At 53.3% G+C, this 24,418-nt stretch overlaps 2 protein-coding genes and 1 pseudogene across 8 annotated transcripts in view; 2 read left to right on the top strand and 1 right to left on the bottom strand.

Moving 5' to 3' along the window:
• ARRB1 (arrestin beta 1) overlaps positions 1–3,629 on the top strand; it is a 75,705-nt gene extending 72,076 nt beyond the window's left edge. For all 7 annotated transcript variants that reach the window (XM_057553128.1, XM_057553130.1, XM_007173746.3 and 4 more), the window contains one exon: positions 887–3,629. In XM_057553128.1, the coding sequence (XP_057409111.1) occupies positions 887–998 (112 nt within the window). In that variant the 3' untranslated portion in view covers positions 999–3,629. The remainder of the gene's footprint in view (positions 1–886) is intronic.
• Positions 3,022–3,628, top strand: LOC130708858 (uncharacterized; annotated as a pseudogene).
• A 13,116-nt stretch (positions 3,630–16,745) lies between the features above and the next one.
• Positions 16,746–19,150, bottom strand: TPBGL (trophoblast glycoprotein like). The gene has a single exon (XM_057553352.1). It carries the CDS (start codon positions 19,111–19,113, stop codon positions 17,935–17,937), a length of 1,179 nt encoding a protein of 392 aa, XP_057409335.1. The 5' UTR covers positions 19,114–19,150; the 3' UTR covers positions 16,746–17,934.
• Positions 19,151–24,418: the final 5,268 nt, after the last annotated feature.

The following is a 24,418-nucleotide window of genomic DNA, read 5'->3' as shown; positions in this document are numbered from 1 at the left end:
GAAGGCTGTCGTGTCACCGGACAGTGGCCAGAGGGGGAGGACCTGGGCGAACATCACGGACCACCTCCAGGGCCAAGCAGCTTTCTCGCTCCAGCTCCAAATCCACACTTCCTTTGTCCCCCAGGAGATATTTGGGATATGGGGTTTTAAGTCACCCCATGAGGACACCCCATGCAGCTGGCTGAATTCTGTGGGGCTGGGGCCTTGGGTGGGCCTATGTGGACATGTTTTATAGTAGAAGGGAACTTGCTGTCCTTAGAAGCAGGCCTTAGCCCTGAAACCCCCTCAGGCACCCTCTTTTCCCACCCACATTTTCTCTGCCCCCCTATTTAGATTGGCCTACCCACCTCCCTGCCCCCCACAGACACTGTCTTATCCAAGATCCCTCAGGGTAGAATGTGAGCTCACACTTCCCTGGAGAAAAAGGGTTTTCTCTTCCAAGCCAAGCCCACCGCTTCCTGTGCAGAAAACAGGAATGCTTTCTTTGGGTGGTTGAATGGGGTTTCTTGAGGGATTCAGAATATGCTGTGAAACTACTGGTGGCCTGGCCTCTTTGTGGGAATAAGTTCCTCCTCTGGCCCTAACCCAGCCACACTGACCCAGCCTCCCCCAATTTTATGTGTCCCTTGACCCCAACTCCTCAAGAACCAGGTCAATTTCCAGCCCTTAGGCAAACTCATGCCTCCCTCTGGTATTTCCACAACTGGCTGGTCCCACTGTCATTGATGGGCATCCAGATGTGCCAGCCTGGCAGGCCTTTGTATCCGAGGCCAGTCCCAGAGGCCAGCCTCTGGGTCCCACCTGGCTGTGCAGGCTCTCCAACCCCTGGATAAGCCTGCTCTCCCTGCCCTGCAAACACACCCGTTTTCCTTGTCTTTCCCACCAGCGATGACGACATTGTGTTTGAGGACTTTGCTCGCCAGAGACTGAAAGGCATGAAGGATGACAAAGAGGAAGAGGAGGATGGTACCGGCTCTCCACAGCTCAACGACAGATAGACTGGGGCCGGCCCTCCCTCCGGGCAGCTCCAGGTCCACTCTCATGCACTAGGATGCTTGTTTGTCTTCTTCCTGCCCTGGTTCCCCCTCCCCTTTGTTCTTCCAGCTTCTACCGGGGGCCCCAGTGGTCTTTCAGGTCACGGTGGTGAACCTCTGGCCTCAGGATTGGCCCCGTCACCATGCCGACAGGGCCACGTGCACCACCTTCACCACTCTCGCTGCACCTCTCCATCCCCCCCTCTTTTCCTGTTGACCCCCAGAAAGGCCAACATGGCTCTGGTCTTGGAATCTGACTTGGGATGGGAGCAGAAAGGGGAAGATGGGGCATGAGGGCTTGGTGGGGTGGGGAAGGGGGCTCAAGACACGTGAGAGGATGTCCACTGTCCCAGGTGATTAACACAGTTTTGGCAGCTACAACATGACCGAATCGAAGGCCAACCTCTAGCTGGGAGGGGCAGACCGGTGGATAGATCCTCCATGCAGTTCTTTTCGCAGTTTGGACCCACGGAACACCTCTCCCCTTCCTCCCCCCATCCCCCCCATGCCCCTCTGTGACTGACAGTGACATTAGTGAAGGTTTGTGGACCCCAGGAATGGAGCAAAGTAGCTGGACTGACTTTCTTACCAGCAGTTACCTAGTCTAAGGCAAGTTGTATGAAGTAGCCCAAACCTATTTCAGTATCATCAGGATGTAATATCCTAACTGCCTTGTATCTTGTGTGTGTGTCCTATCTACAAATATGCACAGAGAAAGAGAGAGAGAAGGGAGGGGTCTTCAGAAAGCACCAAGGTCCTGAGGAGGTTTCCTGAAGGGTGACTCTGAGAGATGGGGGTGGGGTGGGAAGATGAGAGTCTGCCCAGCTCCCTTCCTTTGTAGACCTAAGAGGGATCAGTGATCCCATGGGAAGTGAGGGCCACCGGTGTCCTCCTGCCCTGCAGTTCTCCAGGGCCGGGCTGGGCTGCCCCTGCAGGCTAGGAGAGAGCACCTGAGGTCACTGTGCCCACAGTCAAAGAGGATCCTTCCCCAGAAAGTGGCAGGGTCCATCAGGATGCCCTCAGCTAAAAGGAAGGGGGGGACTCCTTTGTTTCCTTGGGGAGTTGATGGACCCCCCCCCCCAGTAGTTCCCAGTGTCATGGGTACCCAGTACCCATTGGCTAGTGTTGGTGTGATTGGGACATGGGGCATTTCCAGGGCAACAGGGCAGGCAGACAATGAGGCAGAAAGTGTTAAAAGGTATCTGTTTTTGTCTGACCTTTGCTGCTCACTTACTGTGTGACCTTGGGCAAGTTCCTTTCCATCTCTGGGCCTCAGTTCTTCACCTAGAAAACCAAGGGGTTTGACCAGATGATCACAAAGGGCCCTCCCAGCTCTGCCTCCAAGAATTCGTGAACATTAGAGCTTCTGGTCTGGTGGGTGGAGCCAGAGCCACTGACTCTGATCTGTCTGCCACCAGCGAGGATTCATTGGACCCCAGAGGTGGCAGGGCCATGGAGATCACCTAGCATCACCACCCCACACCCACTCCAGGCCTGAGAAAGGCCCTTCTTGGGCTCCTGAGGGGTTGCGTGATGTCAAGCTGTGGCCATAGCTAGCATGAACTGCTTGGCCCTAGGGCCCGAGTGTTACAGAAGGACAGAGCTTGTATTTGCTGAGGTGGGTGGGGGAAGAGCTTGTGATAAGCCCTCCAGTACTTCACACCCCCTTTGAATGTCCTGAAGTTTACCTTATACCCAAGCAAATATATTGATTAGCAGGGCAAGGGGATCTCTTGCTCCTTTCTCTCCCTGTCCCATACTTGTGAAAAGGGAGACGGCAAAATTTTATTGTACAAGTTGCATCTCAACCCTTTTCAGTCCAGCCCCTCCTGGGGTGGACTGAGCAACCGTTTTCCATGGTGAAATTACCCAGTTCACATGCCTGGCACTGTACCCCAGCCCTTCCCTTCTGAATCTCATGAAGGCTTGACCCTAGGGACCCCTACTCCAGGTCAGAACCAAGTCAGCTTGGGGCAGTCACACTCCCATGGCCAGTTCTGGGGTCCCAGCTGCATCCAGCCCCTCCCAGAACTTGCTGGGCAGTCTGTACCTCATTTGGGCAGCTGGAGAGTTAATGAATTGTTGGAACAATGCATGGCAAGCATATGCTCTTCAGGGTTGTCTTCTGGAGCCTTTGGGGCTGGTATAAGACCCTTTAGGATTTGGGGTGATCACTTGCCTACAAATAGACCTCTTCCCCCATCCCTAACCTGGTCACACAAAAGCTTTGTCAGGCTGGTTTCTTGACCTCCTTCCACCTCAAAATCACACTCACCATTTTGGGTTTATCCCAGTGTTGAACTGAAATTTCTCCAGCTGCAAGAAGCATCATGGGCCCATTTAGCCTTTTATTTACTCTCTGGGCCCAGGGCTGCAGAAGGGCAGTGGTCAAGTTCATTTGAATTTGGCTTAACCATCCTTGGTTGATAACTTCTCCGCTTGGTGCTGAGCACTGGAGACACAGAGTTGGGTCAGTCCCAGCCCCTGTCCTCAGGAAGCTCATGGTCAAGGGAAAGTTTTACGGGAAGTAGTGAGGGGGCCATTGCATTCAGGGCTTCATGATTGCTGCTAGTCTGTATAGTGCCTTGATGTGAATTAGAAATGGTGTCCCTTCCAGGTGGATTCAACCCACATTGGAATGCACAGCTGCTTGAGTGGCCACAGGCTGGAGTTTAGCCCCACTTGCCCCTGGGCTGGGCGCCCTCCTGCACCGTCATGCACTGCAGCCCAGTGGGACACTCAGGCTTCTTCCTGAGAGAGAGAACATCCAGATCATCTTTCCAAGTTTCTGGTTGGCTCCAGACCCCGCTCCTCCTGCAGCCCCCAAGCATGGCTGAGTTCTTCTCTGCAGGGCCCCTCTCCATCTGGAGTCAGCCTGTCCAGGGGAACCCTGGGAGTGCAACTGGGTTGGGGGGGAGCCCCACTGGGCTCCAGGCACCAGCCCACAGTCCTGGCTCTCTCTGTGCACGCACTTGGAGCCTTCGCTGACCATGCCTCTCCACTCTGAGACTTTGCAGTGGGCCATGCGGGTGGCATGTAGATAGCAGTCTGGGCAGCAAGGAAGAGCATGGCCGGGGGTGAAAGTCTGCAGGCAGAGGGCCAGCTGGACTTCCTCAGCCTTCCAACCGAGAGAAGAGTTCAGTCCCCGTGAAGATAAGGGCAGAGTTCTTTGGCTGGACCCCCCGGGCCTCCTCAGTCTCAGAGCCCAGACAAACCGAGAGTGGGCTCACTTGGGGTCTTGGTTCAGCTGGGGGAGTTGCTGACAAGCTGGTCACACGTGGTGCAGTGAAGAGCACCCTGGCCTGCAAGTCCACGATGCCTCTCCGTGTTGGCTGTTACCACCCAGCTGAGGAGCTTGAGCAGCTCATTCAACCTCTTGGGATTGGTTTCCCTAACTGTAAAATGAGACAGCCATCCCTTTCCCGCCCGACTCAAGGAACTTGTGAGGCCCAGAGGAGATGAAAGTCAGCTCTGTAAGTTGCACATGGCTGCCCAGGCTGTGGCCCTGCCACTGCCAGGGAGTAGCCCAGGGTCACACAGGAAGTTTGCCGCTGGCTGAGCCCTCCCACCCATCTTCATCTCTTGCTCCCGTCTCACTTAGGCAGAGGTCAACCAGGATGAGATGAGGCCAGTTTGAGGGGTGACCCAGCCGAGAGGGAAATTCAGATACTATTCAGGAATGCTGTGTCTCGAGGCGGTGGTCCCAGCAACCAAGACAGAGAGACTGGACATGGGTTGTGTCAGTGATTGGGGGGGGCGGGGGCACACCTTGGTGGCAGAGGCCAGGAAGCGTTGGATCTGACCCCAGGTTAGGGAGAGCCTCGTCCCCCAGGCCCAGGGGTGCTAACCCCCCCCCACTACCCCACTAGAGAACCCCAAGGGTGAAGTGGAATAGAAATTGCCTGCCCCTTCCCTTCAAAGTGTAAGACCCCCTCCAGGATCAACCAGAGCTGCCATTTGTCGCTTCTTGGTGACACTTGGGAGGGATTTGGGTCCGGGAAAAACCCAGGCCTCTCACGCTGAGATCTGAGCCCCAGCTGACGCATCCCCCGTGGTTTCAGCAGCCCACAAAGGCAGCTCCCCTCCTGCCAGCGACTGGGGGCTGGACATCCTCCACCCATCCCAGAGGAAGGCATTAGGCCCCTATCTTGAGCTCTTATAGGGTCTCATGGACATAGGCCTATACCTGTTCTGGTTTTTAAAGTCAACAAGGACCAAAAGAGACTCCCCCAGCTCTCGTGCATAAGCCTGCATTGGGCCTGGCGTTTTGCTTTCCTGGCCCAGGCAGCTCCATCACTTTTGTTCTTCCAGGACTGGAATGGCCTACCCATGGGGCAGGATCCCCACCTCTACCACTCTCCTGCAGGCTCACTGCACAGTGGCTTCAAAGGGAGGCCCATTGAAGGGGGGAGCATCCTCCCCCCATCACTGTCTCCCAACTCTTCACCCCGAAAGGGAAGTCAAAGCACAGGTCCCCAGGACCCATGACCCGTAGACTCTGACACACTGGTTTTCAAACCAGGTGCTGTGGAACCCCTGGTGTGCCACAGAGCTTTGTCAGGGGCTGCTAAGGTGGGAGAATGGGGGTGGAGGCAAAGGATAGGTCTCCAGCCCGCCCCCCCATTCCCACTTCCACCAGAACAACTCTGCTTTTATCTGTCTTGCCTATTGAGGTTTCACCTTTAAACTTTCTTTTGAAGAAAAACTTCTTCAAACCACCATTCTGAGGTTTGATCTTAGACCAGCAAGCCCAGCTTCTATTCTTGCTTTTCCTGTTGGAATGACTCTAGCATTCCAATACAAAGTATCGTTGTATTGGAACTTGGGTCACAGACCCAGGCCCAAGCATTTGCTTATTAACACACACACACACACACACACACACACACACACACACACACACACACACACACACACACACACACACACACACACACACACACACTTGATGGTTTTGTAGCCCACCCCCACTGAAGCTCCGGCCTGGGTTTCATTTGGGCGGGGGCCTGGTGCTGTGAGGATGGGTCTTGGCCCTGATATTGGCCCAGGCATTGTGGGGGACCATGGAGGAAGCAAAGAGGCCCAGCCCCACCCCAGGACTTGTGTCTGTGCCCCAGTGTGACACCCCACTTCCCTGGCCCAGGCCCATGAGATGGCAGAGGGACAACGTGGTGGGAAGAGAAACTAGAGTTAGGTTCCTCTTTATATACAGCCAGCTTTAGTAAAAGAAATGCCAAGGGAGGACTTTATGACAAAAGTCCCTCCTATGAAGGCAGGATTCCTCCAGAGACCCTTTAAGCAGCAAATTTCGCTCGAGCAATTCTAATAGGTTTCCATTCCCACATCTGCGGTCAACCGAATGTGTGGGCAACAGGCGGGTATCTGAAGAGAGGCTGGTTCCCTACCTCCAGTCCCCCAAATTCTCTTCCTGCTGGTCTGCTCCTCTGCCCAGATCCCTCACTGGGGCTGACTAAGAGGTGGGCACTTTGGGGAGACCTGGACCAGCCCTTGGCACAGCATCCTGCCTGGCCCCCACCCAGGGCATCCAGGTGGAAATGTGAGACTTGGGGCACAACAAGCCATGTGGCATGGGAGAAAGAGTGCCCAATGCTATTCTGTGTTCAGTCCGAGTGTGCCCTTGGGAACCTGACCTCAGTTTCCCCTTGTGTAAGATGGAGATAGTGGCCGGCTCTGCCCACCTCAAAGGGATTACTGCAAGGGTCATGGGAGAGGTGGGTATGAAGGGGGGCTCACAAATTCGGGGTGTGGTCATGGCCTGCCTTGGAGATCCAGGAGCACTCGGGGGATGATTGTTGGATGGACCGTCTTCCTGGGACATCTCTGCTCAGTGTTAGGGTCTAGCCACAGATGCCGGGGGAGGGGGCTGCATCTTCCTTTCCAATGGGAGGCGGCACTTAGCCTGGTACTGTTTGTGGACCCTGGGTGTGAGGAGTGACAGGTGGCGGAGACTGGTCTCCAGGTCTGTGGCCCTTCTGTTAAGTGATTCTTTTGTGACACCCTTATTCCTGGGCCACCTGCCAGGTTTATGTGTTGTACCTGTGGCATTCCTTATTATGTCAGATAAGTTATTACGGTTTATTCAACTCTAACAGGACAAATGAAAAAAATAACCATAAATAGGAGCCCATTAAAGGTCTTTTATGACAGATGCTGGCTGTGCTTTTATTTCTGTCTCCTAAGCCCATGGCAGGACACAGACCAGCAGAAGCTGTCCCTGCTGCCCTGGACCAGTGGGGTCAGGTATTGGCCCCAACTCCAACCTGGCTGCTCACCCCCTTCTCCTCCCCTCGCTGCCATTTACCAGCCTTTGGGCCTGGGGAAGTTGCCAAGCCTCTGATCCCTCTCAGACACCACTGGATCCCATGACCCCTGGTTTGCTCCTGGGGTGAAGCCATCCCATCTTCCCTTTGGCACCACTGACCACTTCAGCTGGAGTCCTGTCCCAGTCCCAGCCCTGGTTCTTACTCAGTTCTCCTCTCCTGCTCTGCTGGGTCTCCCCGAAGTCACTTCAGTTTTCCATGACTTACCCACTGCCTGTTCCAAAAGAACACATGGGAGGAGTGGGGATATAGGTGAGGAAGATTCAGCGTCCTAAATGACAGTGTATCGTATGAACACGAAAGGAAGATGTTGCTGAATGTAAGATGGCTTTTCCTAGAAAATTGGTCATATATGTGAAACCATTTTTTTTTTTTTACATTCCTGTAGAATAATGTGCAACTTAGATCAGTGCATTGCCCTCCCGGTCGGCCAGAAGGTGGTCTCTTTCCTCTGATGCTCCCAGCCAGAGAAGGGTAATGGGCAGACACTGACATTTGAATCAGGAGACATGAGCTAGAGCTTTGATTCTGCCCTCCCACGTGGACTGTATCAGTCCAAGTCCAGATAAACAGAGCCTATGCCAGTATTTCAGTAGCAGGAATTTAATCAAAGAAACTGGTTATGAAAATGTTGCAAGAGTTGAAAGGGCAAATGGGATGTAAGGCAACCCAGGTACAATAGGAAATCACTACCACCTGTAGGGTGGAAGGACAAGGGAGAGGAGGTGGTGTTATGGAGCTGAGGATCAGGGAAGCCCAGTAGGGCTGTTGAGGGAGAGAGTATCTGAAGAATCCAGACCATAGAAGAAAAACCTCTGTTCCTGGGATGCTGCCCAAAGCAAGAGGGTGGGAGAAATACTCTGATTTCTCCTTTCCTTCTGCCCTCCTAATGGCAGACTCGAATTAAAAGTTAATTTTCAAGGAATCTTGGGGAATGTAGTTTGCAATGGTCAATGCCCTGCAATACAGAGCAGGAGAAGGTCAGGGGATTAGATCTGAGACCAAATAGGCAAATCACCAGCTCTTCCTTAATCTTCTCATCCAAAAAACAGAAATAATCCTATTGGCCTGGATACCACAATTTAGAAGGAGTACCCTGACACCTAAACAAGGCTCTAAACATGGAAGAGGTCTTTGCGGTTACCTCTTAGCTTTGAGCTTTTCTCCTGTCACTGTCTTCACGGTGTTCTGAGACTTCATTTGTCTTAGCTTTTAAAAATTTCAGCAAATCAAAATAAATTGTGTAGGAGTTTCAAATTCTGGCCAAAACAGAGTAAGTCCACTACAGCCTATCTCTCCTACTGATTACATAAAAACCCTGTACAAAAATACAAAACACAACTACCTAATGACTCTGAAAATAAAACAAAAGCAGGCAAATGGTCCAGGGAGTAAAAATTTGGAGAAGTAACCTGCATGGGGTAGATTTCCCTTTTATTTCTCTTTTCTCTTGTGGATTTGTGCTGCGATTAGAACAACCCACCACCCAACAGACAACTTTGGGTCTGAAACTAAATCAGTTGATAACCTCTTGAAACAACGACAACAACAACTACAAAATCAACATTCTATCAAGGATTATAACAGGACCCAGAGTCTACACAACATAACATTCACAGTGTCCAGGATACAGTCTGAAATAACTCAACATACAAAGAACCAGAAGAAGAGGATGATCAATGAGGATGCATGATCAGTATACAAAAATCAATTATACTTCTGTATAGTAACATCAAACAACTGGATCTTGAAATTTAAAAGACAATGCCAAATAAAAAGATAATACCACCTACAATAGCACCAAAATGGAAATATACTTAGGTATAAATAACAAAATATGTGCATAATCTCTATGTACATCTCTAAAGCACAAAATACTGATGAAAGAAATCAAAGAAGACCTAAACAAATTGCGACATGTACTATGTTCATGGATTGGAAGATTCAATATTGAATATGTATTCAATATGGATTAGAAGATGTCAATTCCCTACAAACTAATTATAGATTCAGTGCAGTCCAAATCAAGATCTCTGCAGGATTTTTTCTTTTCTTTTGTTATGTGTAGACAAGCTGATCCTAAACATTATATGGAAAGGTAAAGGAACTAGAATAGCCAAGCAACTTTTAAAAGGAAGAACAACATTGGAGTTGCCTACTAACTGATCTCAAGACTTACTATGAAGCTACAATAATGAAGACAGTGTGGTAGTGGTGAAAGAATAGACACCTATATCAATGGAATGAACTCCAGAATCCAGAAATAGACCTGTATATATCAACTGATTTTCCAAAAAGGTGCAAAGGCTATCCAATTGTTCTTCCCAAAAAATAGTGCTGGCGAGGGTGTGGAGGAACTGGAACACTCACACACTGCTCGTGGGCATACCAAATGGCACAGACACTTTGGAAAACAGTTTGGCAGTTTCTTATAAGTTTAAAGATACTTACTATAAGACTTAGAAGTTCCAGTCCTGAAAGAAATGAAAAGTTATGTCCCCACAAAAACCTGTATGTGAACGTTAATAATGGATGCATTCATAATTCAAAAACTGGAAACAACTCAAATGCTCTTCAGCTAGTGTGAATGGATAAACTATTGTACAGCCATACAATGGAATACTACTGAGCAATAAAAATGAACAAACTAGTGGTACCTACAACAAGGATGAATCTCAAATGCATCATGCTAAGTGAAAGAAGCTAGACTTAAAAGGATAAATATGTATGCATCTATTTATAGGACATTCTGGAAAAGGCAAAACTATGGGGATAGAAAACAGACCCCTAGTTGCCAGTGGCTGGAGTTGAGGAAGGGTTGGCTACAGAGAGGCAGCAGGAGGTATTTTGGGGGGTGATGGAACTGTTCCATATCTTGATTGTCAAAATAAACTGTATGCCAAAAAAGAGTGGGTTTTTACTCTGTGCAAATATGTATCTCAATAAAAAGCAAAAAAAAAAAAAGGTAAAAAAGAAACTAAACAATCTATAGTTCACAAACTGCAAACTATTTACTGGGCATGTACCATTTGCTGAGGCTTACGCTGGACCTTGAAGACACAAAGATTAATAAGACAATCCCTTCCTTCAAGGAGCTCAGGAATTCACAGGAATGTAAGGCATGACGAAAAAGATTTGGACTTGATGTTGAGGGATATTGGAGATGGGAGCTGACACATACTCATGGCATGCCATGGGAGCACTAAAGAGGGGTGGGTGGGATAGGAAATAAGGCAAGCTTCCTAGAAAGGGAATTGCTTCAACTGGGTTTTGAAGGATGAGAAGCAGTTAAGCAGGTGAGGAGAGGCTATGGGCATTCCAGATAGAAGGGGTGGCTCATGGGAAGCCCCAGGTGGTGAGACAACCTGGGACCTTCAAGGAATTGTAAGGACTTCGGTTTGGCTAGAATGAAGGGAACCAGAAGAGCTAACAGGAGATGGGAGCAGACCATAGCTATGGGGAGGAAGGTTAAAGATAATCAGTCCAAAGAGCTTTTTATCCAGAAGACGGTGGGACAGGTTTCAAGCAGGGAAGTGAGATGGATCAGATTCATGCATTTTTAGGATCACTCTGGCTGCATTGCAGAAGATGGACCGGAGGGGAAGGCTGGAGGCAAAGGAATCAAGAAGGAAGCTGGGACAGGGATCCGGCTGAGAGATGTAGAGGCTGGGACCAGGTGGGGAAGCAGAAGAAGGACTGATTGGAGAGGTATTTGGGGGTAGAATGGTCATAACTGGCCTCCCTCTCAATATTTGAATATTCAGTCTCAGCACCTTTGCACTCGCTGTTTCTTCTGCCTGGATTCATCTTTCCTAGGTGGTTTGCAGAGCTCCTTCCTTCCCATTCTTCAGGGTAAGCCACCTTCTCAGAGGAGCCTGCCTGACTACCCCATTCAAAGGACAACCTTTCCTACCACTCTTACAACACTCTGTTTATTTCCCTCATAAGAGGTATCTTACTTGTTTATTTACTTGTTCTTGGTGCAAGCACATGGGCTCTGAGTTCTAACCCCAACTTAACCCCTTTATTAGCAGTGAGCAAATTATTCATCTTTGTCTTAGTTCATTTGTAAAGTAGGAATAATAACACCTACTTCATAGAATTGTCATCAGGCTAAAATCGGTTAATGTATGTAAAGTGCCTAGAACAACTGCCAGCTTCTTCCTGGCATAGTGCTTGGCGCATAGTAGGCACTTTATAAAATATTTGCTGAACGGATTTGACTAAATGAAAGAAGGAACATTCCCATGTTCACCAGTAGATGGCGCATGTATGGAAAAAAGTTAAAACTGGTTCCACTCCCACAAATTGGCCAATAGATGTCACTATAGCTCCCTGGGTCAAGGAAGCAAGGCTGAGGCAGGCTGAGCCAGTGGCAGATGTTGCCCAGATAGGACGCTGGACAAGAATCCCAAATGGAGGGCCAGAAAGCTATAATTGTATTAAAAAGTCAAAGTCTAAAAACTAAAGCTAAATTATGTTTTACATGATTACATATTCTAAAGCTGCATTTTCTTTCTGTTCTCTCACTTTATCGAATAGTAACAAGGAGCTGACCATGCAGGCATCTTCTATAACTGCAGCCTCAGTTCAACAAGGTGAGAGGTTGTGGGACTTAAAGGGAGTGGGCATCAGACGTGCAGCAGAGGGAGGCCACGAGCCCTGCGTGGTGCCTCTTCCTCTGCACTTTGGATTTCTGTGGGGCGCAGTGCTCACAAATCTCTGTGCACCAGCGTCAGGCACCCAAAAGGGAACTGGGCCCAGCCCCTGCAGGGAGTGTCTGGTCTGGTGCAGACAATGGGCCAGAAAACATCAGTCCAAATGAAGGTCTGGGGGGTGCCCAGCGACAGGAGGAAGAGGGTGAGGTCAGGAAAGCAGAGGGGACCATTGAGCTGTCGTGCTGCTCTCTGTTGGGGGTAAGGCACCCCAGGCAGAGGGTACTGTGTGAGCAAAGGTATGGGGCCTGAAATAGCTAGCTGGGCTCTGTTACTAAAATCTGAGTAGTCTGGTGTGGCTAGAGAATAGCATTCAGGAAGTTGTTTAGCATGGCTGGAGGACAGGGGCAAGGACAGGGAGTGTATTAGTTATCTAGTGCTGGCAGACTAGCTAGTCTAGCAGTCTGGCACTTTTTCCTTTCCCCTCCAAGTCTTGTCAAAAGTCATTGTAGTCCAGGGCCCAACAGCCTGGTACCGTCCTAGTTTATTCTTGTCCCAGTGTAATTATTAATAGAGGTCCCCTTCACTCTCCAAAGTTTCCTAGTTTGGATGGTCACCTTAGTTTGGGGCCCCCATGCCTCCATTATCACAGTGACCCCATCTTTACTGAGCACAGGAGCCGGGTGTGGTCCATGTCAGCAGGTGCTCGGCAGAGAGGAGAGGCTCAGGAAGGATGAGCTTCATGCAGGGGGACTTCAGAGCCTGCGGGTCCAGAACAAGCCCCTTTCTCCTCTCAGAGAGGGGTAGAGATGCTCCTTCCCTTGAAAAGGAGCCCCCATCAGAGTTTCTGCCTGCAAGAGGCTGGAGCAGGTTTCTGAGGCCTCCTGGAAGCTGCTGATGGAGGCTGAAGAGAGCTTTCCACCCCTTCCTCACTGGCTTTTTGCTTATCTCCAGGCCTGGCCGCAGGAGGCAATGACCACAGGGCTGGAGATACAGAGTGTGGAGATGGGGCAGCACTGCCAGATACTCAGACCCAGAGCAGGGCAGGGATGACCCCAGGGGGCACCCTGAGCTCTGGATCTGCTCTGCTCCTGACACCCTGTGTGACCTGGATGGGCTCCTGCACTCGCTGGGCCTCAACTTCCCCAGCAGTACACTGAAGGGTTAGTTGAGGTGGTCTCCATGGGACTGGCCATCCCCGGGCAAATCGCTGTGAGGCAGGGCTGAGGGAAGAGGGTGGAGGCGGAGAGGGAGGGGTGGGGGGCAAAGGAGGGGACTCTGAAGTCAGCCAAGTTCATTACCACAGGAATATTAACTGCCCCTGTCACTTCTCCCAGTCCGGGAAAGGCCATGCCTGTAAATTAGGGCCATGAGTCTGCCAGGCAGAGACTTAATGAAGAAGGAGATGGACTTCAGTGAGAGCAGGCAGTGCCTCTGGAGGTCACAAGTCCAGCCCTGGCCTGACAGAAGGAACCTGGAGCCAGGGAGGGGCAGGGGCTGTCCACAGTCAGGGTCGGACTGAACCAGAAAGGCACGAGCCGGCTCTGCTGTGTTCACTGCTGAATCCCCAGCACCCAGCACACAGTAGGGCCTAACCAATGTTTCTGACTGACTAGGGTCCAGATGACGTGGCAAGTCATGCTGAGCTCAGACTGAAACCCAGTCCTCTGGACTCCAGCTGGGCCCTCACTTATCCCCACCCCAGACCTGAGGGGCCTCGGTAGGAAAGGGGTTGCTGAAGTAAAAGGCTTCTCAAGGAGATGGTGATCATGGCTTCCCTTTGTGTTTGAGAGGAAATTTCAGTTTTTACAGGGTCACAGAACCCCAGGAAGTCTGCCGTGTTTCTCGGTGCAGAGCTGCCTTGATGTGTATCGCATTTCTGGCAGTCACACACCTTTTCTCTCCTTCTCTACCTGCTCTCTATCCCACCTGCTCTTTGAGGGCACATCCTGGATGGAGCTTTCCCCCCTGGCACTTGGCCGCTGCAGTCACCTGGCCACCTCAAACTTCCAGCAGCATTCACAGCATCTGATTAGAGGGGGAGGTTAACCATTCAGTGGGTCCCTGGCACTGCTGAGAGAGGGTCTGCAGTGAGTGGGTGACATCAGGGTGTCAGGGGAGGGCCAGCCAGACCCCTCCATCTCACCTTTTCCTGCAAGACCTCTTTGTGGCCCCTTCCCTTACCTCCCTGCCCCTCTGGCTTCCCATGGGCATGGCTTAGCTGACTCCTCTCTCTGTCTCCTGTGCCCAGCATGAGGCCTGGCACAAAAAGGATGGGCAGAAGGAAGGAACAAGTAAGAGAACCACACAGTTTTCCTGGCCCACACAGCACATCTCCCCACTTCCCTGACTTCTCCTCTGAGGGTGGAAGTCCCTCTAGTTCCTCCCAGTGGAGAATGAAGGGAATGCAGAACCATCTTACCCACACACATCGTCCTAGCCACCCCCAGCCATTAATGGTCTTCTTGAATTATCAGATTAACAGATCTTCCTGCATCTAGGCCTTTGTACAAGCTGATACTTCTGATCTTTCTCTGTTCTGCAAACTCCTACTCATCCCTCAAAACCCTGCTCAAATGTGACTTTAAGAAATTTCCCTAGGCTGGGTACGGGGGCCCTTACTCTGAGTTCTCATGGTTTCCTGGGACTTCTTTTCTCTAGAACTTGATTGAATAGAATTTCTCCCCTGGGTCATTAGCTTTTCTAGGACTGGCAAAGTTGTATTTAGTTGAGACTAAGAAAATGGCTGGATTTGCAGAGGAGGCTGGGGCCCTGGGGCCCTGCTGATAGTTCCATAAAGCCAAAGGCCACTGACAGGCTCCAAGAAGGGAAGCTGCTCAGAGACAACATTTAATGGGAGTCAGTGAATGGCACTAAGGTTAAATGTCAATTGGCATACATTAGGTACTCAATTAGTTGATTTTTGACAACTATTGACTTGATATTTAGCTTAGCATCAGCTCTCACCTAAAACCCTCAAAGATTTTTGCTGACAGTGTACCACAGCTACCAGCATGTTTTATTTGTCAGGACTTACTGTAGTCTTAGGCTACATTACATTACATCTTTGGAACTGGGGGGTGGGGGCGGGGGGGTGGGGTGGGGGGGGTTGGGCAGGGTGCCCTGTTAGAGACACAGTTCTCTAACCTGTGTTAGAGAGAACATCACTATTTTCTCCTGCGGGACTGGCAAAGCACCCTTTGAAGGTAACTGACGGATGGGAATGCTTCAAGAGAATTTAACCCCTTCTCACGAGGAATGACTGGGAGGAGGGGTAGGGAATTTGCTGGGAGAAGATAAGGAGGCTCGTGCACTGCCAACCACTCTGTGAAGAGCTGTCCTGGGATGAGGTGTGCTCCTGGCCTCAAGGCAAAGCTGGGACTGTCAGGGAGCCCCAGGCAGCAGACTTCTCTGGCACTGAAAGGGATGCTCCCAGGAGGTGTGGGGGGGGGGGGGGGAAGCAAGCTCCTCGAGAGAGGGAGCTCCTTGTTGACACAGTTTATGAGGCTTCCCACGTTACCTCTGAGGTCCCTTTCAATGGTTAGAAGACACAAATTCTAGAATTACACAACCCTAAGATTCTAAAATGCCAGAATTCTAGGCTTCTGCCATGTGGTTCTAGGGCTCTGAGACCCTGAATGTAAAATAATCCAGCCTGGGGACCTTGAGGTAGGAGACAGCCTCTTATCCTGGCCCGACTGGCCCAGAACCCACCTGTCTCCTTGTTCCACATATCTCAAGGGGCTATTTTATCCACGCCCCCCACTGCTAGGCTACCTCTCCTCTCAGCCTTTCACATATCCAAGGTGCAGGTCTTAACCCTCTAGCCAGGAGAGCGTGGCGTGACACAGGACGTAAGGGAGTACCAGGTAGTTCAACAGAGGGGATGATGCCGAAGCAGCAAATAATGATTCCTCCTCTTTTCCGTCTGAATTAACTGCCTCTGATTCTCTGCAGCTGGATTTTCTCCCCGATAGCCTCGTCTGATGCTAGTGTTTGTCAGTCCAACTACATCTCCCCCGTGACCCTCCACCCCACCGCAGTGATGAGGAACCGAAGGGTAAGAGGTTGTAGAGGAAGTGCAGGATCCCACCCTGGCTGCGGATAACACTATCTCAGCATAAAAAGCGAACTGACTTGGAGAGCAATGCCATCCCAATGGGAAGTCCCTCCATGTGTCTAGCCTCAAGCTTACTATGTACAGTCAGAGCCCTTTTCTTCTCCCACAGTCCAGGAGAAGACATCAAGAGTCACTGCTTCACCTCAGGAAGGTCTAAACTGCTCTAAGTGTCCCCTCCCACCCCCTTTAATGACCCAAGGTCAGCAGGAATGACATGGCACCGTTTACAAGAGCAGAGTATCTGAGATTATTGCAGACTTTATAGAAAACTGCCCAAGGGAGATCCAGATTTCCAGGGTGGGGTGGGAAGGCAGGCCTCAAGGCAATATGTTGAAGGAGGGTGACTTCCTGTGTGCAGAGGCAGCACAGGCCAGCCATTCTGCCTGACCCAGGGGGTGGGAGTCAGGGAGAGGCGGCCCCCTCCCACTCACCAGTTGTGCTTTGGGATCATGCAGAAGGCAGGGCGCTGAGGCTCTGACCCTGTATCGGAGGGCTTTTCCCTTCCTCTTCCAGAAGGCATGGGGGGGGGGGGCGGGGCAGGGGTGAGGAGGTGGCAGAGAGGACTCTCCAAGGGAGAAGAGTCACATGGGTGGGAAAGAGCATGTGGCCAGCAGCTCCCAGCCCTTCAGAGCCCCTCCCCCACCCCTCTCTGTGGCACAATGGTCAGGTGACCCTGGTTGTGAGGCCAGACCATCTACTTTGCACCCCCAGGACTCTCTCCTCCAGGATCTCCCATGGGGATCTGCTAGTATGGCTGCGGGGTGCTTCGCATCTGCGCCTGTTTTGCAGGGCTAGAGAGCTCATCCTAAGAGGAAAGGGGGCTGGGCATATCCCAGGGATGGATTCCTCACTGGACCCTGACCCAGTGAGTGGCAGTGTGGGTTCTGAGTGCAAGCGATGGATGTAGGAGGAATTGAGAGCTTAAGACTTGGGCTTGGGGGGAAGAAACTCAGATCGGGGTGAAGAGCTGAGAGTTTGAGATTGGGGACAAGGACTGAGTATTAGGGTATCAGAGCCAAAAGTGGGGAAGGCTGAGGATCAGCTCCACGCGAAGGCTATAAAGGGGTGTGCCCGTCCCTGGGATGGGAGAGACAGAGAAGAGCTGAACCCCAAGCCTGGGCCAAGGAAGGGAGGGGCCTGAGCAAGAGCTGGGGTGGTGGGTGGTATGAAATACATCCTCAGATTGGGGGAGGGTGCCCAACCCTCAGACTCCTGGGATGCAGGTCTCTATGCAGGATGGAGAGTTAAGAGCTCCGAAACGAGAAAAAAGGCTCAAAGTCCACAGAAACCTTCTGGTGGGGTTGCTCTGCTTCTGAGACCAGAATGGGATGGGAGGGTCCCCAAGCCCTCGAAGGGAGCCGAGGGTTGCAAGCTGGAGTGTAGTCTAGGGGGATGTTTCCTGCTGAGAGGTCTGGGTTCAAAGCACAGGGTAGTGGAAGCAGTCCCAGGGCCTTCGGATTGAAGGACAGGGTCTCTGGGTGAGTGCTGAAAGGGGGGGGGGGTGCTTCTGGTGGTTCAGGAGGGCTGTCAGAGCTTGGGAGGGGTGGACGGGGTTTCTAGAATCAGAAGAGAGTGTCTCTGGGTCTTTGATGGTGACAGCTCTCAGAGGCTGGGGAGGCGGGTACAGCTTGGGCCCTCCAGGTGGGGGAGATGCCATAACCCAAAGGTCTCAGATCGGTCAGGGGTAGGTCTCAAAGCCCCAAGCTCGCGGGTGTCTCATACCCACGGCCTCGGGACAGGTCATCAGCTGGCAGGGGTGGCCCCCAAGTCCCATCAAGCGAAGCTCAGAGGCCCGAACCGGGGGAAGTGGCCCCAGAACCGGCGGGGGCGGCCGGGGCGGGAGCGCGGCGCGGGTCTGCGTCCTGCTCGTAGCGGTAGTGGTAGCCCTCCATCTGGTCCCGGCACGCCTCGCGCAAGTTGCGCATCCAGCGCTGGATGCCACGGCGGTTTAGGTAGAGCACCATTAGGAAGATGAGGCCGATGAGCGCCAGAACCAGCCCGAAGAAGACGTAGGAGGCTTCCAGCTCTGGGCCGGCAAGTTCCACTTCTTCCCCGCGACCGTCGGCGTCGCCTTCGGCGCAGCGCAGCCCCGCCTCGTCCAGGTCCAGGAAAGGCCGGTCGTACAGCGCCCGCGGGGAGGCGCAGCGCAGGCGCCGCGCGTCGGGTACGCGCTCCGTGGCGTTGCGCAGCCAGGCCAGCAGGGGGCGCGCAGCGCAGCCGCAACGCAGGGGGTTGTCGGCGAGCAGCAGGCGCGGCGCGGGGAGGTCGCCATCGCGCTCGAGCGCGCGCAGCTCGTCGGGGCCCAGGCCGGCCAACGCGTTGAGGCGCGCGTCCAGCTGCTCCAGGCGCGGCCGGCGCAGCGCGGCGGACGGCAAGCGGCTAAGCGCGTTGCCCGACAGGCCCAGGAGGCGCAGCTCGTCGAGCGGGGCGAGCGCGGCGTCCAGCGCGGCCAACAGCGCGGGGCCGCCCCGCGCCAGCGCGTGGTTAAGCTGCAGCGAGCGCAGCGCGGGCAGCCCGCGGAAGGCGTCGCCGCCCAGGGCGCGCAGCGGGTTGTGGCTCAGGTCGAGCGCCGCCAGGCTGGGCAGCCCGTCGAAGGCGCCGTCCTCCACCATCTCGATGTTGTTGTGCGTGAGGCGCAGAGCGGTCAGGAGCGGCAGGCGCACGCCGCCCGCCGCCTCCGCCTCCGCCTTCTCCCCGTCCGCGTCCCCGCCGGCGAAGGCGGCCGCGCGCAGCACAGTCAGGTTGGCGCCCACGATGGTGAGGTTGCGCGCGTCGGGTGGCACGTCCCGCGGCGGCTGCCGGAGCTCGGCGCCCGACGCGCAGCGCAACATCAGCTTGGGGCCGCCGAAGCAGTAGCACTGGAAGGGACAGGGCGCGGCGGGTCGGCTCAGCGCCGCCGCCACGAGCAGCAGCCCCGGCAGCAGCGGGCCCCAGTGCTCCGGCTGTCCCGCGCGCGGGGCCATCACGGCTGCCCCCGCATCCAGCGCCCGGGCCGCCGCGCTCACCAGTGAGTTCGGAGCCCCTTGGGGGCGGGGAGGGGGGCGGGTGGGGCAAGTCCTCGATCGGGAGCGCCCGGCGGCTGTGGTCGGTCCTTCCGCTGGCTCTATAGTCCGAGGAGCCTTCACTTTCCTGGCTGGGGCGAGAGGGGTCAGGCGGGGAGCGGAGCCCCCCGCCCCCGGTGCCCTCTTCGCCCTGCGCACCGGCCTCCGGCTTCCGCGGCCGTTCTGGGCTCGGAGCCGAGTGGGCAGGGTTTGCCTCCCCCCTCCCCGCCTCCCGGCCTCCTCCTCCGCCCCCGGCGGTGTCTCCGCGCCCTCCTTGCGGAGAGGCGGGGTGGGAGGCTCCCGAGAACCAGGGCTTTCGGCTGCTGCTCTTTCTCTTCCCCCCTCTCGGCTCCCGGACCGCTGAGAAGTTTGGCTCTCCGAGGTTCTGACTTATTTCCCCCTCATCTCCCCCTACCCGCCGCGTTTGGGCTGGTACCTTCCCCCTCCCTCTCTGGGAAGTGTGGGGTAGGGTGGGGCCGGGCTCGGGAGAGCAGGCAGGTGGGTCAGCATCACCGGCCGAGAATTTGGGGGGAGGACTTTAAGGCTCCTCCTACCAGCGCAGGCAGGGATGAGGGGTGGGCTGGGAAAGTTCCTCATTTTTCAGCCTCTTCCTTATCCTTGTGATCAAGGAGAGGGCTGTGCTAGGAGTGAGGAAAATCCCCAGCCTCAGCCCCCTCCTCTGCCACCCCAGTTACATCAGGCCTGGCTCGGCCAACACCCCTGCAAGTCCCGGGAGACCAACGTCTTCTCCACCCCACCCCATCCACCCCGAGGAAGTCAGCGACATCCCCTCCTCCTTACACCCCTCCTCCCCCCAAGTCACTGGCTGCTCTGCCGGGAGTTCTTCCATCTGATTTCCTCCACCAGGCTGGACTTTTCCCCCAGGCACTCTCCTAGGCCCGGGGACCCGGTGGGTGTGGTGATTCAGCTCTTTGCTGTACCCTCCCTGCCCCAGCACCTTGGTACCCCCGCTAGGCTGTTCTGGGTCTCAGGACCTTAGGGTTGTTGGATACCATCAGCTGCCCCTCCTCCCCTCCAGGGTACCTCACCTATAAATATTGAATGGGTAGGAGGGTTTGTGAGACCAGGAGCAGATTTTGCAGCAGGGAGTGGGGGTCTCAGAAGGGGCCAGGGCTGAGCTGTTTATAGGTTTGTTTTGTTCTGGATTTTTTTTTTTTTTTTCCCAGAACTGGGAAGCTCCAGACCTGATTTAAAGGGACAGACTCCTGAGAAGGGAGCACTCCTTGCCTTGGCATGAATTATTCAGGCTGGAGAGGCTGACACTTGATCTGAAAGCCCTTCTGGTATCAGCAGAGCTGGTTGGGATAGAGGCTCCCCCCAACCTAAGAGTCATTCTCTTTCACCTGAACTAGGGATTGTAGGGTTGACTCCTTCCCTGAGGTTATATTTAACTGATCAACCAACAGATCAACACCACTTAAGGAGAAGAGGTAGGAGAAGACGTAGACCCTGCAGTGGCCTGGGTCTCAGACAAGGGCCATTGTTAAGGCCCAGGGCTGTTGATGCTGGGGGTGGGGGGGTGGCCTCCCCTTCCCCTTCCCCTTTCTCTCCCCTGTCCCCATTGTCACTCCCAAGTATTGGCGGATGAGAATAGTAACTTGCACAAGCATGTTGGACATGTCTGTACAGATGTACATGTGCGGTTGTACATTCACATGTACACATAGAAGCAAGCTTAGCACGTAAACAGACCTAGGTGTGTTCACATGTAAGCACACACACACACTCATGCTCACTTGGGTGTGCATACACATGCATAGGAAGGCTTGCATAAGCTTGTGCACAGTTCCAGGCAGCCTCAGATGTGCCTCTTGCAAGTACATTCAGGCTCATTCGTACGTGTGCACATATAAACATAGGTTTGAGTGCATCCTGGCTTGTGTCCGTAGATTCATAAGCACATACATATTTGAACCTTCCTACCTCTGGGGCCATGCAAGTGCCTGGGTGTGTTCTCAGAGGGGCAAGCTTACAGACTCATGCGTGCAAGCACATGTATCCAGAGGTCGGCCAACACACTCTGAGCCCACGCCTGTCCTCCACCATGCCCTCGTTCTGTGGAATTAACAGGGTGTGGTGTCTTTTCTCATATGGGCACAAGAGCTCAAACAGATGCCACTGAGGCTGGGCCCTCAGCTCTTGCACTCACCCCAGTCCTGGCCCACATCAGCTCCAAGCCCCAGCCATGACATCTCCCCCAGTGGAAGACACTGGCTCTTCTTCACTATTGTGTTTCCGATACAGGGACTAGCACAAGAGACTGTGCAGTAAATGTTTGTAAATGAATGAAAAGGTCTTTGCTTTTCTGTCCTGCTGCATAGAGCCCCTTCTGCCTCCAGCCACTAAGAAATCACAGACCAACTGCCAAGGCCAGATCTCCCTCCCCAGGTCCCATGACGGCTGGTTTCTGATGGGCTGATGCCTGCTGAGTAGCAGGCAGCTTTGGTGGTAGGGGGTTGGGGTGTGTGTGCAGGTGCTAGACACCTCAGTTGGGGAAAGGAGGACCAGAGGGAACCTAGGACCATCAGGTGGCAGAGAACAAGGCAATGACTGTGTTTTATAAATGAGGAGGTGAGGCCAGAGGGCCAGGGACTTGCCACAAAGCTTGTGGTCCTCAGGGCTTTGCCTAGAAACCTGGCCCCAGGGTCCTTGCCCAGGGCTTTGTCCAAGGTAGTAGCTGCATCTGAGAGGGGCCAGCACCACAGGGAAATTTCATCCTGACCCCAGGAATCTGAGGCCAAGAACAGATGCCAGGGTGGGTCTGGTGTGACCTTGGACCTCTCTCCACCTCTGGGCTGTCAGCTTCTACTTCTGCAAAGTAGGTGGGCTTTTGAATTCCTGTCATTCCTGGTCCTTTCAGAGCTATTGTGATAACATGAAGGGAAAAGGTTTTGAAACAAGAAAAGCCATATCATTAGGGTCTGGGCACCTAGCATCCATGTGACTGTAGATGAGGCATTGCCCTTTTCTGAGAGTAATTAGTTCCCATGTCATTTTGCTCTGTTCCATCTTCCTTCATCTCCCAATACCTCAAATTCATGGCAGATAGTAAAAGGAGTGAGTCTCCACTTGCTGTCTCCGTATATGCCTCTACCATGCCTTCTCTCCACCCTCCTCTTTGTGCAGGTGTTCCTTTTCTCTGTCCAGGTTCCCCCAGAACCAAGTCTGTGAGCCATTTGGGGGTCTCTATTCTCTGGAGGAACAGCCCTCTCCGTCTTGGCATTGTCAGTGTTCAGTATGCAGTAGGTGTTCAATAAATGTATGTCCAGTTGCGTCTGAGGCTGTGTGTTTATTCTCTGATGCATCGAGTGGATTGCTCACTGTTTGCCCCACATGAGGTGCTCTCTCCCCTTGATTCTATTTCTCCAGTCCAGCCTACTGTCCCTCAGGGCTCAGCTTGAGTTCTGTCCCCTCCAGGAAGCCTTCATGGCTTCCTTCTCTCTCCTTTGAACTTCACTGAGTGATCAGAGGGCTAGAGCTCTCCTGAGCCCCCTGACTGTCAGCAACTGGGGCTCAGAACTGTCTGATTTCTTGTGTTGTCAGCACACAGCTCAGAGTTGCAGCATGGAGAAGGCACCAGGGAACATTTACTAAATGAAATAATGATTTAAAAATCTCTGGCTCGATCTACCCTTGTGAAGCAAGCTAGGTGAAGATCCTCCATCTACACTTTACACCAGTAGACAGCCTCCCAGAAAGGTCAAGTGCTTTCCTCAAGGTTGCACAGCTAACTGGGACCCGCGCCTGACAGGAGCTCAGGTTTCCTGCCGCAGCCCTCCCCATCCTAGGTTCTCTCTCTAGGGAGTGTGACTGGGTCAGATCCCAGGGGAGCCTGTGGGCAAAGAGTGCAGGCACTCAGGGTTTCCTTAGGACTCAGCAACTGAATCACCCCAGCCCCACCCAGGCAGAATGATCCTGTCTGCCCTGTGCCAGGTTGAGAATCCCCCATGTCAGCCACGCTGGACCCCAGTTCTTGAGTTTATTACCCCACTAGGTCCCAGAGCCCCTCTCAGCCTTTCAAGGAGCTGTTCCGTCCCCTAAACCCCAGCTCCTACACCCTTTTCTCCCTGCAAAGGCCCTACCCTCTATAAGCTCCACTAAGCCTTGGTAGGGAGCCTGGAGAGGTTTTCAACTTCCCTGAGGTCACCCAGCAGGTAGCCCTTCGCCGTCTGCCTCCAGCTCCATTTTGTCCATTAGGGGCAACTCAATGTTACTGGAGCCCGCAGACAAGTCTGCCTTTCCAGCTCTGTTTCCCTCTCTTCAAAGGTGTGTGTGTGCACGGGCTGATCTCGGAGGGCTTTTGAATCCTGTGCCCCTTGACCTTTTAGGGATGAGGGTCATGGAGGGGAAGGTAATGCTGTGTGACTTGCCCAAGTTGGTGCCCCCACCTTCTTAACATGTGACCTTGAACTTGCCCCCGCCCCCAAATTATAAAGCAGTGGTAGGATGGTCTGTGGGTCCTCCTAGGTCTGATGCTGTAGCAGCCTGCAATCCAGGCTCCCTTTATCCTGGCGGCCCTCACGCTGGCCTCCCTTTCCCTCTGCCCCCTCTTTCTCTGAGGCAAGTGGAGAAGCAGCCCCACAGGCCTGACATGATGAAGCTCAGGCACTAGGTAGTGGGGGAGGCCCCAGGTTCTCTCGTGTAGCTTCTGCGCTGGTGGGGAGGGGAACACTCCACTGCAGGCTCTGCTGTTCCCATTTCTCATTCCCCCCTCCCCCCACTGCCATGAGACACAGGAAAATCCATAGACCCAAGATTCATTTTCTCCATTGAGTCAGCAGAGGCCACACTCTGCTTCTGAGGGGCGGGCAACCAGCTTTTAAATAACTCTCCGATATTTAATACCCTCCTCCTCCACTCTGTGGCCTGGGCCTCTGGGGAAAGGCTAGACTAAATGAGTTGGATGAATCCTCTGAAAGTCGTAAGTGCTGCCTGCCTGCGCCTCAACCCACCCTCCTCCACCCAGACTTCCAGGCCATGGGGAAAAAAGACCCGATTTCTTACTACCTTTGCACTGTGCTTTACAGTTTCTAAGGGGTGCCCCAGGTTGGGTTTGTTATCCCCAATTTAGAATTGGAAACTGAAGTTTAGAAAAGAGGATGACCCCATCTGGCTTTTGGTCTTCGTCTGCTGCTGGCTGGCTGTGGGACTTTGAGCAAGTCCCTATCCCTCTCTGGGCTTCTATTTCCTCACCTGTGCTACAAGG

The sequence above is a fragment of the Balaenoptera acutorostrata genome, chromosome 9, assembly GCF_949987535.1.
Source record: "Balaenoptera acutorostrata chromosome 9, mBalAcu1.1, whole genome shotgun sequence".
Classification (NCBI taxonomy): domain Eukaryota; kingdom Metazoa; phylum Chordata; class Mammalia; order Artiodactyla; family Balaenopteridae; genus Balaenoptera; species Balaenoptera acutorostrata.
The sequence above is the reverse complement of the archived record's forward strand: the minus strand, read 5'-3'. Positions and strand labels throughout refer to the sequence as shown.